The sequence below is a fragment of the Ceratosolen solmsi genome, unplaced genomic scaffold (genome assembly GCF_000503995.2).
Source record: "Ceratosolen solmsi marchali unplaced genomic scaffold, CerSol_1.0 scaffold7, whole genome shotgun sequence".
NCBI lineage: Eukaryota > Metazoa > Arthropoda > Insecta > Hymenoptera > Agaonidae > Ceratosolen > Ceratosolen solmsi.
The window spans coordinates 14,783,273-14,799,012 of NW_011948413.1; the positions used below are offsets into that span (position 1 = coordinate 14,783,273).

Here is a 15,740-nt window from a genome sequence, read left to right on the forward strand (position 1 = left end):
GTATTTATATACAATGATAAATTGACATATTTTTAAAAATGTTTGTGCAAGTTTTATTTATTTTATATTTTACAATTGTATATTTAGACTATGTGACTACAAACTTTTAATTAATATTAAAAAAATATCGATAATCATTGCTTGTACTATATTACATAATAATACGTAGATTGAACAGATAAGTTTTACGTACTAATTAAAGATTAGCCATTGTGTTAGTTCAATCGGAATAACCGAACCGTGATTAACTAAATAAGTTATGTTCATTCAAAATGAGTAAACATATCAATTTTATGTAATTTAATATTAATAAATTGAAGAGATTTAGACAAACAAACTTCTTGATCTTTATGTATTTTTACATATCTCTACAAAATATGTATATATAGATGCATGTGTGCGTACATGCGTGTATACATACATCCGTAAACATATAGTTGGCTTTAAAGTAATTATACTCTCATACAAAGATGCTTTAAAATGTATTTAGTCCTATTTTCATTTTAAAGAGCATTGAAATACGATACTTTGTAGCATTAATATGTAAAAATAGAAAATATCGAAAATCTATAAAGTATTTTATATCTTTTATTTCTTCATAAATTTATCGAGTTAATATTGAGAGTTTTATATAAAATATAATTCAAAGAAATTATTTAAAACGTTTTAATCGACATTTTTATGGACATTTTTGTATTTAAACGGATACAGGGGGAACCATATAAAAATTAAGTTTATAGTTTTTTTTTTTAAATTTAACGGTTTCGAATTAGAACGTTTTTATAGAAAATAAAAACAAATTTAATTATATTTATTTACTTGTATCATGTAAATAACGTAAAAGGATAATTTCTTTTTAATTTATAATAAATTTTGACCGTTTATGAAATAATCATAATAAATAATTATCTTATTACATTGTAGAATGCAATAAATTGCAACAATATTAAATTATATTGTTAAAATCATATGTTATATTATAATAATATAGGCGGGAAATTTTTTATGAAACTGTCAGGTCATTTACTTATAAAGTATGAAACATTCAAATTACTTAATGGCACTTATTTATATAATTAAAGTATATTGTGACTAGACGCGTGTCAATTATTAATCACTCTCTATGCCCTTACACTTCACTATATTCATAGAACACAATTGTGGTATCTTGTACGTTTCACTATTTGACTTTACTTTAACTTACCAAATGACATATTGCAAAGAAAAAAACAAATTTCGTACAATAGAAGGCGAGTTCGATGTAAATATGAAAAATGATATTTATCGCCAACTGTTTTTATAGACACAAATACCATATTTTCACATGCCCTTGTCAAAGTCAACTTTGGTTTTCCAAAATCATTATTTTTCTTTATAATACATTACTTGCATGTAGTTACAGAAAAATTTAGCATATTATACTAATGTCGAAGGACTTAAGAGTTATTAGTGCATTGGGTATTTTGTAGGCATTAGGGGCAGCTAATGATGCCATTCCCATTTCCTCAATTTACTGATAGCATTCATAATATATATATATATATATATATATATATATACATTATTATTGTTATAATAAAATTATATAGTAATAATTAAGGTAACGAAAACTTTATGCAACATTTGTTAACAATCCATATGTGGTCATTTACATATTTTATATAATCATATTTTTAATATATCAAATGTAATATATAGATAGAAAAACTAGTTATTCGTTCTTATTAATATTTTAAATTACGTTCTTGCATGATTTACTTACGTGAATGTAAATTACTGATTATGACAATAATATTACGTATTTGAATTTTCCATATTTTATAAATATATATGTATATATTGAAAATCTATTTGAAAGTTCGTATGTCAAAAATATAACATTGGAAAAATAAATACTTCTTCATGAAAGTTGGTTTAAAAAAGTCTTATTTAAAATCACCTTATTCGCTATTACTGAAGGAGTACTTGTAATACAATTAAGAAGTTTATGTTCAAAGAAATGGTTAAATACTTCATAAATTTTCAGTATTTATTACATTTCCGATATTGACGTTGCAGAGTGTCATTTCCATGCTCATTAAAGCCCAAATATAGTTAAATACATTTTGATTATCTTTTTTATAAGTAGATACACTGCGACAAAATTGACACACATGTACGCACGTACACACCGACGTTATATTTTTATGCATAAATGTTAGTAAAGCGAATGGATCTGGAAGTTAAACTGCTTTTAATAACGTAGTATAATAAAATTCATAAGGTTACATAGTCGATATTTTAATTATCCGAAGAAATAAAGTTGAAAATTATGTTTATAAATTTATGCAATATTTTAATGTTTATTTGAATTATATTTGAATATAAATTAAAATTTGAAAAACCAGTCTTACTTTGTCACAGTACTACTAATCGAAAGATTCATTGAATTTCAAATAGAAACATGCAATCTTCCTTTACCAAATATTTTCATATCTGCTCATTTTTACCTTATAAAGTTCTCTCAAATTTATTTCTGTTTTTTGTTTCTGAATTACGAATAAATCTAAATAAATATATAAAAACTAAATAGACATTAAACAAAAAAAAAAAAAAAAAAAAAATTATTTATTCATACTTTACAATTCGTTATTTTTCATCTCACTAATCTATTCGGAATTCCCAGCATTTTCTTGATTGAATTTTATTTAAATTTTGTTATTTATAACGAATATTTTATATATTTATTCATATAAGCTTATAAAAAATTGTAACTCTATGTACTATCGTTCTGCCATTTGAACGAATTAGTAATTAAACTATTATTAACAATTATCTTTAACAATTAAACTATTCTGACAATGATGTATTAAAGCACATGTACTATAATAATTTGTAAATTATTTTCTTGGTTTTATTCAACAAAATGTTTGTTATAAGCTGAAACGGTAACACGAAATGATATGTCAAATTCGCTAATTTATTTTCGTCATTTGCAAATAGAAATTATATTTTTTAATTATTGAATTGCGAGTTTGGTTATTATGTAAATAGTTCAACAATTTTCTTAAGAGCATGTCATTTAAATCGGTTAAATATGTTATTTAATATTTATGAAATTCTACTATAGGATAAGAAGGTGGTTTGCGCGATGTATGAAAATTTACTGAAATGTTCGTTTTAATAGTAATTAATGCGTTGGAAAAAAAAGCGTCCAAGCATCGTAGAGCTTAAAATTTCTTTCAAATTGACTATTTTAATTATAAATATTATAATGTCTGTTGATTTTTTAAAATTGCATTATTCTTATAGGCGATTCGAGGTACAATTTTCTTAAAATATTACCTAATTTTATCGATATTTGTATGAAAGTATTTTTGTATTTTTGTATTTTTTTTTATTTTATTTTTTTTTATTTTTGTGTTGCATATTAAATTTCACGTGTTGTAGTGTTATCGCTTTTACTGAAATTTTCTTTAAGGAAAACGATGCATAAAACAATATATAAATGAAATAAATACTTTCAATAGGTTTTATGTTCATACGTCTAGAAGTTTTGTGCACTCGTTATTGTACAAATAAATTTATTGAAAATATTAATTTGATGCGATATTGCTATATATTTTTATTATGCACATAAACGATGATGGCAGTGATTTATCAACTTATAGTAAATTTGCATATTTGCTTAAACGTTGCTTAGTAATACTACCGATATAGATTGAACTCGACTCAAGAGAATGCTTTAAAATTATTTATAGGTCAAGAAATATAAAATAGTACTAAAAATATAAAGGATAAGTTTTTTCTGTATATAGCTTTTTGTTCAACAAATATCTATCTTATCTTGAATGTTTATAATCGGCGCACTCGATAGAGTGAACACCACATTTTATTTATATGATTTTATATTTACGGACGGACACACACACGCGCGCACGCACGCATATATTATTTAACCTTTTTAATGAATTGAGATCTTAAGGCGAATGTTAATTCAATTAAATTAAAATTTATTAAAATTAAAATCTTAATAATCTTAATGGCAGAAACAATAATAACAATGACAGCAATGATAATAGGCTTTCTTTATGATAATAAACGTTTTCAAGAGGCTCTTCTAAAACATAAAGTATCCTAAAACAAAATTAATAATTTAACTAATCAATAAAAAAGAGTGCGAATACTTCTCTATCAATGATTCTATTTAGAATTGTCGACCTAAACACCTTTTAAAAGTGTAATTTATTAATCAAAATTGACGAAGTACAGCAGTTTTTGAGTTTGCATGACTAGAAAAATCACAAGCAAATGCTTCATTGTGGAAAACGTATATTTTAAAATTTTTCTATTTTTAAACTATCGGGACGAATATCGAAGAAGATATATCGTGTCTATATATGATGAAAATAAGGTATTCCGATGGCGTTCATAGTATTCACAGGGGTTCGTTACCCTTCTTCTCCTCGTCTACACGTTTTAATAACATCCCACAATTCTCGCTATTTATTCTTTTTTCCGGATTTGATTGGCGCAATGGAATTATTCTTCTTTCATTCGAAGAAGCAAATACGATGCGCATGCGCCCAAGCGTGTCGAGGAATGTTTTGCACTGTTCTGCGCAGGTAAGATAGAAACGGGGTACGTACATAGTCCCGTCTTTGTCTTATCTATCAGAACGCAAAAAAAAAAGAAAGAAACAGCTGAGATGGTCTGGCGCATGCGCACAAATTAATTCATTTAGAAATATAGAGATTACCTAAAAACGTTATAATTGTCGTTGGAATCATTTAATAAGCGATGGATGAAGCAAATTACCTCCGCTGAGATTATCATAACAAATTACAAATTACTATTAAAACATATATAAATAAATAAATAAATAAATAAATAATAATAATAATAATAAATAACAAGTGCAAATAAAAACAAAGAAAGAAAATTAGTTAATAATGTAATTTAAGTACATGGCAAATACTATCGCACACTTCTAAGATTTCAGATCTTTCGTCTATTTAGGGTAGAAGGGTGAATAGGCAATAGGCAATAGACGCATACATACATATATGCGCGCGAACTTGTTTGTTTTTGACGTTTACTCGTGAGAAATGAAATTGAAGTCAAAAAAAAAAAAAAAAAAAAATTAATAAAAACAGGATGAGATGAAAGCGTAATATAAATGGAGAAGAGCATTATGGAATGCGAAACGGAGAAAAAACGGTAAACAGAACAATTGAAAAAAAAACCACCGTGTGTTTCCACGAGATCGAGGGAGCGAATAGCAACTGTAGGAAAAATAGGAAAAAAGCGATTCTATGTAGGTACCTGCGAGAGAGTGTGTCGAGACATTGCGAGAAACAGAGGGAGAGAGAGAGAAAGAGAGAGAGAGAGAGAGAATGAGAGAGAAATCAACAGAGTGAGAGCTAGTGGGGGTGATGGAGGCGGCGGTGGGAGACGGGAGGCAGAAAGAGAGAGAGAGAGAGAAAGGCGAGGTGTACCCGGGCTCTGAAGTAAGAGGCACGCACGCATGCACACATACTCGAGCGCAGGCACACGCATGCCCATTAAACATACATCGAACGCGCGCGCACGCGCAGCGTAGCGCTGTCCAGACCATTACTGGTGGTCAGTATTCGCGCGCGGTCCCTCGCTTCTATCGTCGTCGTCGTCGTCGTCGTCGCCGTCGTCGTCGTCGTTGCCGTCGCCGTCGTCGTCGTCGTCGTCGTCGTCGTCGTCGTCGTCGTCGTCGTCGTCGGCCTTATCGTTATTTTTCTATCGTGTACACAGCGGGTCAGAAGCGCAGGAGACGGAAATCCGCAGTCGCGTGCCTCATCATTAGCCCGTTCTTCGACGACCTTCGAGGAACCCACGACGAATAATAGTTGCGCATATCTCGCTAAGGTCTTGTCTGCTGACAGCTCGACGCGTGCACCAGGAGCTATACTCGGCCGCCGTGCCTACGACGATGAGCCTAAGCGCGCACGCGCACCCACACACGGGCGCGTGCACTCGTAAGTGTGGGCGCGCAGGGGAGTAAAGGAGGTGGAGCATCAGCAGCAGCAACAATAGCAACAACAAAAGCAGCAGCAGCAGCAGCAGCGACAATAGCAGTAACAGCAGCAACAGCAGCAGGAGCGACGGCAACAAATACGTGTATCGCTAGGCTCCCGGACGAAGAGTGCGACGTCGTCGGCGCGCTAACGGACGAGGTCTCCTCACCCGTCTTGTCCGTCCCCAGTACAAGGTTCTCGCGCCTCGGCCACTGTCCCCCTCCCCAAATAATCTCCCCCTCTCATCGGCGCCTCCTCGTCGAGGATGCGCCTCCGCTAACGTGGACGTTCGCGTCCCGAGCTGCGCGTACGTCCGCTCGCGCTGGCGTGTGCCGTCCGAACAGGAAGCGCGCGATATAACCTAAAAACTCGAGAGACATCTCGTAATAATCCGTCTTGCTCGCGTGTCTGGCCAGGAGGACTGACGACGACCGAACACCGAGGGCCAACGTGCCTATGGGGGAGGCGCAATCGCCATCGCGGACTCGGTGTGCTCGACAGTACCGCTCCTGAGAGGAGGCGGTCGAGGGACAGGGGCAAGGGCGAGGCGGACTCGCGCGTCCAGCCTTGGCGAAGACGGAGCACCAGGAAGCCGCGTAGCGAGAATGCCTTCGCGTTCTCCATATGGCCGTGAGGAAGGTGAGCGACCAGGGTAAACGACGCTGGGACAAGTCAAACTGTCACGCGGTGGAAACATGTACCTGTCGCGTTAGATACCGCGGCTGTGAGCTCGGAATCGTCGTCCGCTACAGCCGAGACGGGAGTGCGCGCGTGCAGGTGCTGCTGCTGCTGCTACACACACGCTTCGCTAATACTATTCTTGTCCCGTCGCTTAACGTTGCCACGTTCCTAATAAAATCAGGGCTTTTGTGAAAGTGTCTCCCTCGAGCTTCCCACCTATCAAGATTTTTATCAAGAATACGTTCCCCCGGAGCTTCTGGGCCATATTCGCCTAGATGTGCATGCGCGCCTTGCCTAGTTATACATAATAATTGATACGGATAGCCGTGTGCATAAATGGAAAGAGGGGCTATGCACTCGGCAATTTAAGGGCTGAGAGTGATTATACAGTGGTATAGGCAGGCATACAGTGAGTAATTAAGAGAGAAGTGGGGGAAGAGAGAGAGAGAGAGAGAGAGCAAGAGCAAGAGCAAGAGCAAGAGAGAAAATAGTTAAATAGAAAGGTTGCGGAAGAGAGAGCGAGTGCACGGGTGCTCTTCTGTGTGCGTGCGCGCGCGTTTGCCACTGTGTATCTTTCTCCGTGTTCCGTGTGCATGCGTGCGTGAGAGAGAAAGAGAGGAGTTTCTGAAAAAGCAGATCGCCGCCGTCGCCGCATCCCCGCTTTCCCGATGTTCGTTACGGATGACGGTACGTTTCTCTTGCTGGATCTTTCTTTTTTTTTGCTCTACTACTATTTTTGTTTTTGTTTTTTGTTTATTTTTTATTTTTTTGTGTAGAAAACGGAAAGTTGAAAGAAGGTTGCTTGTGAAAATCTACAAAATCAATTTATTATTTCGTTAGATCCAAATTGTTGTTTTCGTGTCCCAGAAAGTTATGGGTCTGATGTATATTGTACTACAGAAGAACAATTTCTTGACGAAATTTGAAATTCGAAATTTATATTCAATTATTTAATTATTTAATTATACTAAATTTAATTATATTATAATTAATATTTATTTTATAATTAAAATATATTTAATTATATACAATTAGCCTGTTTCCTATCCTGATATTCTATAGTGTAAGTTAGAGAAATGAAGTTAATATCTAAAACACAAAAATATGGGTCCATCAAATGTAGTCTTAACTTTAATATAAAATTATTTACATATAAAAAGTGAAGTAGTTATTGCGGTGAACCATCATTATAGAATAATACAAAAAAAAAAATGCATTTAAAAATTATAATATATATTTTTAAGAAATTGTAACTTTATGTTTAGAAGATAATTTTTCAAAAAGTAGAGAAACATCAAAACATGTGTTAATACATTTAACATAAAATGTAAACAATGTAATCTTTAGTAATTAATTTTTTTTTTAATGAATTGAAATCATATTCTACACATAATTTAATCTATGTCATTGTCTTTAATTATTAAGATATTATTGTTGATGTATAAAATCTATTGTATTTACAATAGGAAATTTGAACTAGAGTATTCCTATTTATTAAACATAAGTTTTATTAAAACATTTGGTTAAAATTTTACAAAAGATTGTTTTTATAACTTTGTATTATAATTTATGACGTGTGACCTTTGAAAACATTCTTATTTACAATGATATTAAAATTACAACGCAACTTTAATAGTTTATCAATGTGCCTGTAATTCATTAAATTGACCATATTGAGTATTAATAGTATTTTGTAGTGTTATTGAGTATTTATTTTTTATTTTTATGCATTTCATAAAAACTTTTATGCTTAAAAAAAGTTGTAGGTTACAATTATTGCATAATATAATCAACCACAATAGTTTTATCGAACACTTAATATTATCAGTAATGAAGTCTTATGATATTTTTATAAATATACTTGACAAAATACAAATTGTATTGTGTTTCAACAGATCCTATTTAAATAAACATTTATGTGCATTATAAAATTATTATAGATAATTTTTAAATCATAAAGATTATTTTATTTATTTTTTCATAGCTAGAAGTTTCTTGATAACGAAATATCATTTATGAATTAACATAATAGATTATTTTTAAGTGGGTTAAAAAAAAATTTTATTATAAAAGTTACTGTTCCGGAACAAATTCAGTCATCAATTTTTAAAGCATTAATATATTCAAAAATGTATGCTCTTAATCTAAATTATAAATTGCCATATTTAGTTCAATATCAATCTATCTCCCTCTATATTTATGGCTAACTTTGAAATTTTTAACTTATTATATTGAGATTTAATAACATTAAGTCGCTCGATTAAATTCACAAATTGTAATTTATTGACAGATAAAATTTATTGCGTATTTGCTTACTTAATTTTACCGTAATTATTCAGATAATGTTCTTTTATGCTTACTTTGGTTAGAATAAATTTTAAATTCAGTATTTTTATTTATTTATATTAAAATATATGAAAATCCTATACTTCCTACTTCTGCTCAAGAATATTGTTACTAATTCATCCTTAATGTGTTTGTTGTAGGAGCTTTAAACAAGGTAATAGTAAAGCAAGAACGTCCAGATGAAGCAGAAATCAGGGAATTGGCTGCCAAAATGGTGGAAGCACATAAGGCGAAAATGGGTACGGCAGCTGCACAAGCAGCAGCTGCTGCAACAACTTTACCACCAAGGCCATCCACCTGCAATCAAACTAATCTATCAGGATTGCTTGGCTATTTCAATAACAGACGTCCAGTGCCTGAGACAACTATGGCAAAACCTATATCTGAGGGCAAAATTGCATTGGATGATGAGAGTCAAAGAGGCCGATTCGGATGGACGAGCTTTGGCGACAATCACATACCATTCATATTTAGGGCCAGTGAAAAATATTGTGCGGTTAGGATATTAGAGTCTAAATTGTTAAATAAGTATCTGAGCTATCTACATTCGGATATCTATAGCTGCACGTGCATACGAAGTTACTACATCACTGATGCTGAAAGTAAACTTTTAAATGAAATCAATATGAAGCATTGTGAAAATCAATTTGGTCGTGATCCATTCACATGCAAAGATCTAGTTGTTCGTTTAGCCGATGCTAAAGAATTTTACACATTTTTGGATGTGTGTTACACAAAATTGACATCTGGATCAAGTCAAAATGTGATAGCTGGTCACAATAAACCAGATAAGTGTGGATTTATACGTATCAATAAGGAATCTGTTGTACCGTACACCATTAAAGGTGGTCTTAAATATGTTCCTCTCTTCTACTTTGAAGGTGAAACAGAGAATCTGAAATTAAAAGCAGAAAAGTTGGAGGGTTGGGACTTATCGTACTTAAAGTTCTGTTGCAAAGTACAGGGTATACGCAATGAACTGTTTGCCAGTGAGACGTGTTCAGTGATCAGTTTAAACGATATAAAGAGTTATTTTCCTCCAGGTACTGGTTTTGAGGACTATTGGCCAAGTAAAGTAATGGACTCTCAATTGTTAGTGAATTGTAAGGGCAGTGGAAGTGGTGGTGGTTGGACAAAGCAACCACCGACTCCACCCGTTACCAAACAAGCAGTGCAAAATAATGTTACGAAAAATTCCATAAATGCCAGAGGCGCCTCGCTCCAGGGTATGTTACCGCGAAACAATATACCTGGAGCCACTTTGCAAAGAGTTAATCAGAGACCTGTAGTTACTACTCATCCTGTACACTCATCTCCTACAGCGGTATCCTCAGTGAGGACTAATCAGGTGTCTCAGCCAATGTTGAATGCAGTTCAAGCTGCTACGGTTAATGGATGGTCTGGGCTTGTAGGGGGTCAACCAACTTTTCCTACGCCACTCGTGTCACAAGCAAATTCTATTATAAGAATGGCTCCTGGCAGTTTGAATATGCATAATGTAAGTTTTTAAAATTTTATTACAAACCAAGTGCCATTTAATTTAATTTGTTTTAAAATATGATCAAATTCTTATATAACCAAGTATTAACGAAATAATTGGATATAACCAAATAATTGAACTAAATCATTGAAAAAATTGAAATAAATTGTAGGCATATCAATTAGACTCTGCTGTAAAATAGCTCGTATAGTATTATCCAGTAATAAATTAATGGAATTGGTTAATTTCATAAATTCTAATAACATTTGTAGTAATGATTTTTTTCATTATTGTAGTGTGAAAATTCCAAAAATAATTAAATTTAAAACAACTGTTGAAGTATAACGTTGAAATATAATAAAATATTACTACACTTTGTATTACTATCAACGAAATTTTACGATATTTAAAGTATAATACATAAATTATAAATGTTTTATTTATACAGATAAAAATAGAATTTGCTTAACTTCGTCACTTTCCTTATTATTTGTACATATTTGGAAAGTAATGTTTAATTTAACCTCAAAAATTAAATAAATAAATATGTAAAAGTCATAAAATATTAAGATACTTTTAATTTTTATATGAAAATTACAATTATCCATTTACTACTATATTTATATTTTTAAACAATGCAAACAATGCAACCGATACTTTCATTTAATTCATCATTCATAAGTATTTCTTATCAGACATTAGCATATATATAATATTAATGAATGAAATTACATATCATTTATAGCAACTGCCATCGACAAATAAAAATTACACACAGCAACCATCCAGAAATAGAGGAAATACCGGGGCTTCGCAACAGTATCCAGTATATTCTAATACAGCTATGCAAACACCTGTACCATCTCCTCTTATTAGAGCAACTGCGCATTCCAGTCAACCTAATTTAGGGTAAACGAAAATTTACATTTTTATTATAAATAATTTTAATTCCAATATTTAGAATCATTAATTAGTATTTTATGCAACATATCTTATCAATTTTACTTGATTCATAGTTTAAATAAAATATAGTAAATAAAAGATAAGAATAGGGAACAGACATGAGTTTGTAAATAACTTGATTAGTGATTATAACTCGGTATAGTTAATGTAAATAAAGTAATTCTTGTTTTAAGTTCAATTTTAAGCATTATAAATTGTATATTGTAATCTTTCATTTTATTTTTTTATTTAATTTAATTTTTCTATTAATTAGATGTAATATGTGTACAATAATATTTTATGTAAATTTTTATTGAAAATATGTAATTCCATGTCTCACCCGAGTGGTTTGTCATTTATCTATGTAATTATTTATAATAAATCTACATTTTACTTAACTTATATACACATATATAAATTTTAACATTTAATTTTATCGAGATATCTTTATGTTTTTATGTATAAAAAAAAAATGGGCCCAACTAATATAAAAATATATAAAATATGTAATTCTAATTTCCATGACTTTTTGGTATAGAAGATTCTGAATTGTTATGTCTGTTTCCTATTTATTTTTACAACTCATTTTTTATTGCACCAATAGATTAAAATATTGTTGACACATATACACATGCGCGCGCGCACAAAGAGAGAGGGGAAATAGCTGCTCCGCTGTTTATTATTGTATCTTGTACATACAATATTGTATTTTGTTTTTTAATGTAGTTATCCAACCTATGGGAAGGATGACTGGTGAGTCCTCACACGATGTACAATAATCATACATATGAAGCAACAGAAAGCAAAGCATGCAATATGTTGTTAAAGAAATTTATTATGTAGTTAAGTCGTTGCATCTGTTTGTTATTCTAATTTTGCTGTTACATTGATTGTTTTCTTCTTTTTTTTTTTTAAGGAATGATCTATGCGTTATTTTATTCCTTTTTAAATATAATCATAGAAATTGTAAATGCTATTTTCTGTTTTTTATTCTTGATTTTATTATTAATAAGCTTACATATAGATACGACTATTCATCGATATGTTGCATGATATGTAAGATCATAGTTTACTTCGTTATGCCATGTTAAAGTCAGATTATTTTGTCTGTGTTTTTATATTATTTTGGAGACTCATCTACAGTCTTATCCATAGTATCGATCTTGATATTTATCCCCACATGTATAATTTTTGTATTAATGTATGCTTGAACACATTTGTCGATATAAGTATGTTTTATATATATATATATATATATATATATATATGTCTGTATGTGTATACAAAGCCATAATTGAAGGTGCAAGTGTCAGTTATTTAATAATTATGTAATAAATTTCGTTTTTCCTTTACAGGGTCTCCACAACTTATACAACTCCGAGTCTAGGCATACCAAACCCTGTTACAGCAACTACATATCCACAAATGCTTGGTTTGAGTGCAGAACAGGTTCAAGCTTTGATGCCACCCCCAACGTCGGCGGCGTCACTTATGACGCACCCCCAGAGACATACACCCCCTGTTTTGAATACGAGCCATGCGAGTCATCCATCACACACAAGTCACAATACAAGTCACAACTCATCTCATGCCAGTCTCACGAGTCATACAAGTCACACGAGTCATACAAGTCATACGAGTCATTCGAGTCATTCGAGTCATACGAGCCACTCGAGTCACCCGAGCCACTCGAGTCACTCGAGTCACTCAAGTCACTCGAAGTATCCGCCACCCCTTATACCAGTGAACGGCAGTAGCAATAATAATAGGTAAAGCTTAATAAATCTTAACTGACGACCATTACGATAAAATCTAACTTCTTGAGTCAATTAATTTCAATTTTTCTTAGCTAATTATTTAATCGATTATCTTTAAAAATTTTCCCTTGCTAAATGTTAATTTTATGTATGAAATGAATTAATATGAAAGAATAGTTTACCTTGATATTAATCAGAAGTAATAATAGTCATAATTAGCGATTTGATAGACTTAATTTATATGTATTAAATAATCGTAATACACAAATAATAATAACAATAATAGGCAAATAATAAAAGTTTAATCAAGATATATATTTTATTATCATTTGGAAAAAGGACATAATAATAATTAAGTATTGAAAACCTACAAGCTATTATAGATTAAGAATTTTTATGAACTAAATATTTCTAAAGAATTGGCTTATTTTTTAGGGATTCTAGGTGTAGAAAACCTCTGATACCTATTGCGGAAACTCATCCTTCTCTCAACTGTCAAGTTCAACCTTACCAATTACAAAAAGGTTTGGTTGGAAATAAGTTCGTACCTTGCATCAACTTTAAGCCGTACATTTACTCAGAGCTTTTGATGACATTGCCCGATTTCGTATCCGAGTTATTTCCTTCTTGTGATATTGAAAGCTGCAGGCAAGTCTTGACTGATGTTCTGATGCTGGAACTTTATCAAGGCAACAGGTATATTTCACCTGCTATGCTTATTAAATTAAATATAATTCAAAATAGAAAAAATACAATATGTATATAATCGACAAAAAGAATTATAAAATCTTATGTATCATTTAAACATCTGTTAATTTTTAACAATAATAATATATATATATATATATATATATATATATATATATATATAATATGGGTTTTAATGCTATTGCATATTAATTTGGCATCGCTAATATCACATGTTAAAATTGGTAAGAAATTTTCCATGAATAGTTTATTTTTTTAGAATTAATAAAATTATTTTACATATATTCTGTATTTAGTAAATTAGGCATAACGTCCAATATAGAGAAAATAAATATTTTATGCGCGACTGAAATAACCAAATTGAAGATACAATTGAATATATTTTGATTTTATTTTGATTTGATTATAAAATAATTGAATGTATACAATTGAAGATACAAAGAATATGGAGAAATTCTGTATGAATTAGTTTAAAAAGTGTTGAAAAATCTAATGGTAATATTTTAAATGGTGGCTCATTAATTTAAAATTTCAGTTAAATTTTATTTCCCTTTGTAGTAATTAATTCTTCAGAATAACATTCAAACGCAATTTTAAAAGAATTTTTTTCTATTAATTATCGAAATATGAAGATTTTTTTTTAATTTAATAGTTTGATTTAAAAATGTGTAGAAAAAGAGATACAACGAGTATTTTAAATTTCATTTTAATTTACATTAGAAAATTTCATTAAACCATAAATTTTAAAATCTTACATTCGGTTCATAACAAATATGCAGAATTTAGTAATTTAATTTATGAAGGGAAAATAATAAATTATACATTGTATTTTATAAAAAAACAATTTTTCATAAAGTCTTGTCTCACTGTTCCTCTAATCTTTATTTTTCCATAGGTTGCAAATGGAAATGTTGATGAAGAATGGCAAGTGCTTATCGCTTACAGAGGAGCTGCCTCTCATCCAGGTTCGCAGTATCATAAAATACATGCCGCAATTAAAGTATATGTTAAACAATCGTAACATGGGTATGCCTACAACACCCCAACCTGCTCATTCGTCCGAGGAGCACTCAGCAAAAAAGCGGCAGCGCACCAGCTAGGATTGGCTACAGCCTTACTGGCCGACTTATGACTATTATCACTCCGCCTTCTAAAGCATTCGAGGGCTCGAGACGCGTTAGGAAAAAGAAGATATAAAAGTGAAAGAGGGATGTAAAGAGAGAGAGAGAGAGAGAGTGAGAGAGAGAGAGAAAGAAAGAAAGAGAGTAAGGAGAAGAGTGCAGGAGAGACAGACTCCATGAAAGTGTTACACCTCTTCTTTAACCTTTTCCTTAACCTTCTACATAGTATTGAAGGATGTAAAGGGAAAAAGTGCTGGTGCAACGAACATGATTTGTTTTATCTTTTTTTTTCTTTTTAAATGTAAAAAAACAATGTGGTGATGTATTACTCATTTTCGAGTTGTGTTTCTGGAGAAGAAAAGTATCATCTCGAGATGGTAGTACATGCGTAAAAGGAAAGAAAATGTTTAAGAAATGATATTGTGCAGTTTTTTTTCTCTTACATAAAAAAAAAAAAACCCACTATTACAAGAGTGTAAATAAATATTGAGAGAAAAGAGAAAAACAGAGGTTAAGCAACTGATCATCTAAATCTCATCAGTTCAGTTCAGAACATATTTAAAAATTTATAATGAGTGAGTATTCTGTAGAATTTGTTAATTGTTAACATTCTTTCTTATTTAGTACAATAATATATTAATACGCATAAACTCATCAAAGACAAATTTGCATTTAT

General features: G+C 31.2%; 1 protein-coding gene across 2 annotated transcripts in view; it reads left to right on the forward strand.

Moving 5' to 3' along the window:
• LOC105367546 (uncharacterized) overlaps positions 1-15,195 on the forward strand; it is a 39,589-nt gene extending 24,394 nt beyond the window's left edge. Inside the window, exons 1-6 of one of the 2 annotated variants that reach the window (XM_011506300.1) lie at positions 7,363-7,397; positions 9,197-10,554; positions 11,282-11,445; positions 12,834-13,247; positions 13,671-13,931; positions 14,839-15,195. In XM_011506300.1, the coding sequence (XP_011504602.1) occupies positions 7,379-7,397; positions 9,197-10,554; positions 11,282-11,445; positions 12,834-13,247; positions 13,671-13,931; positions 14,839-15,043 (2,421 nt within the window). In that variant the 5' untranslated portion in view covers positions 7,363-7,378 and the 3' untranslated portion in view covers positions 15,044-15,195. Of the gene's footprint in view, positions 1-7,362; positions 7,398-9,196; positions 10,555-11,281; positions 11,446-12,833; positions 13,248-13,670; positions 13,932-14,838 lie in introns of those variants that run through there. The other variant, XM_011506299.1, reaches the window with a different exon arrangement.
• Positions 15,196-15,740: the final 545 nt, after the last annotated feature.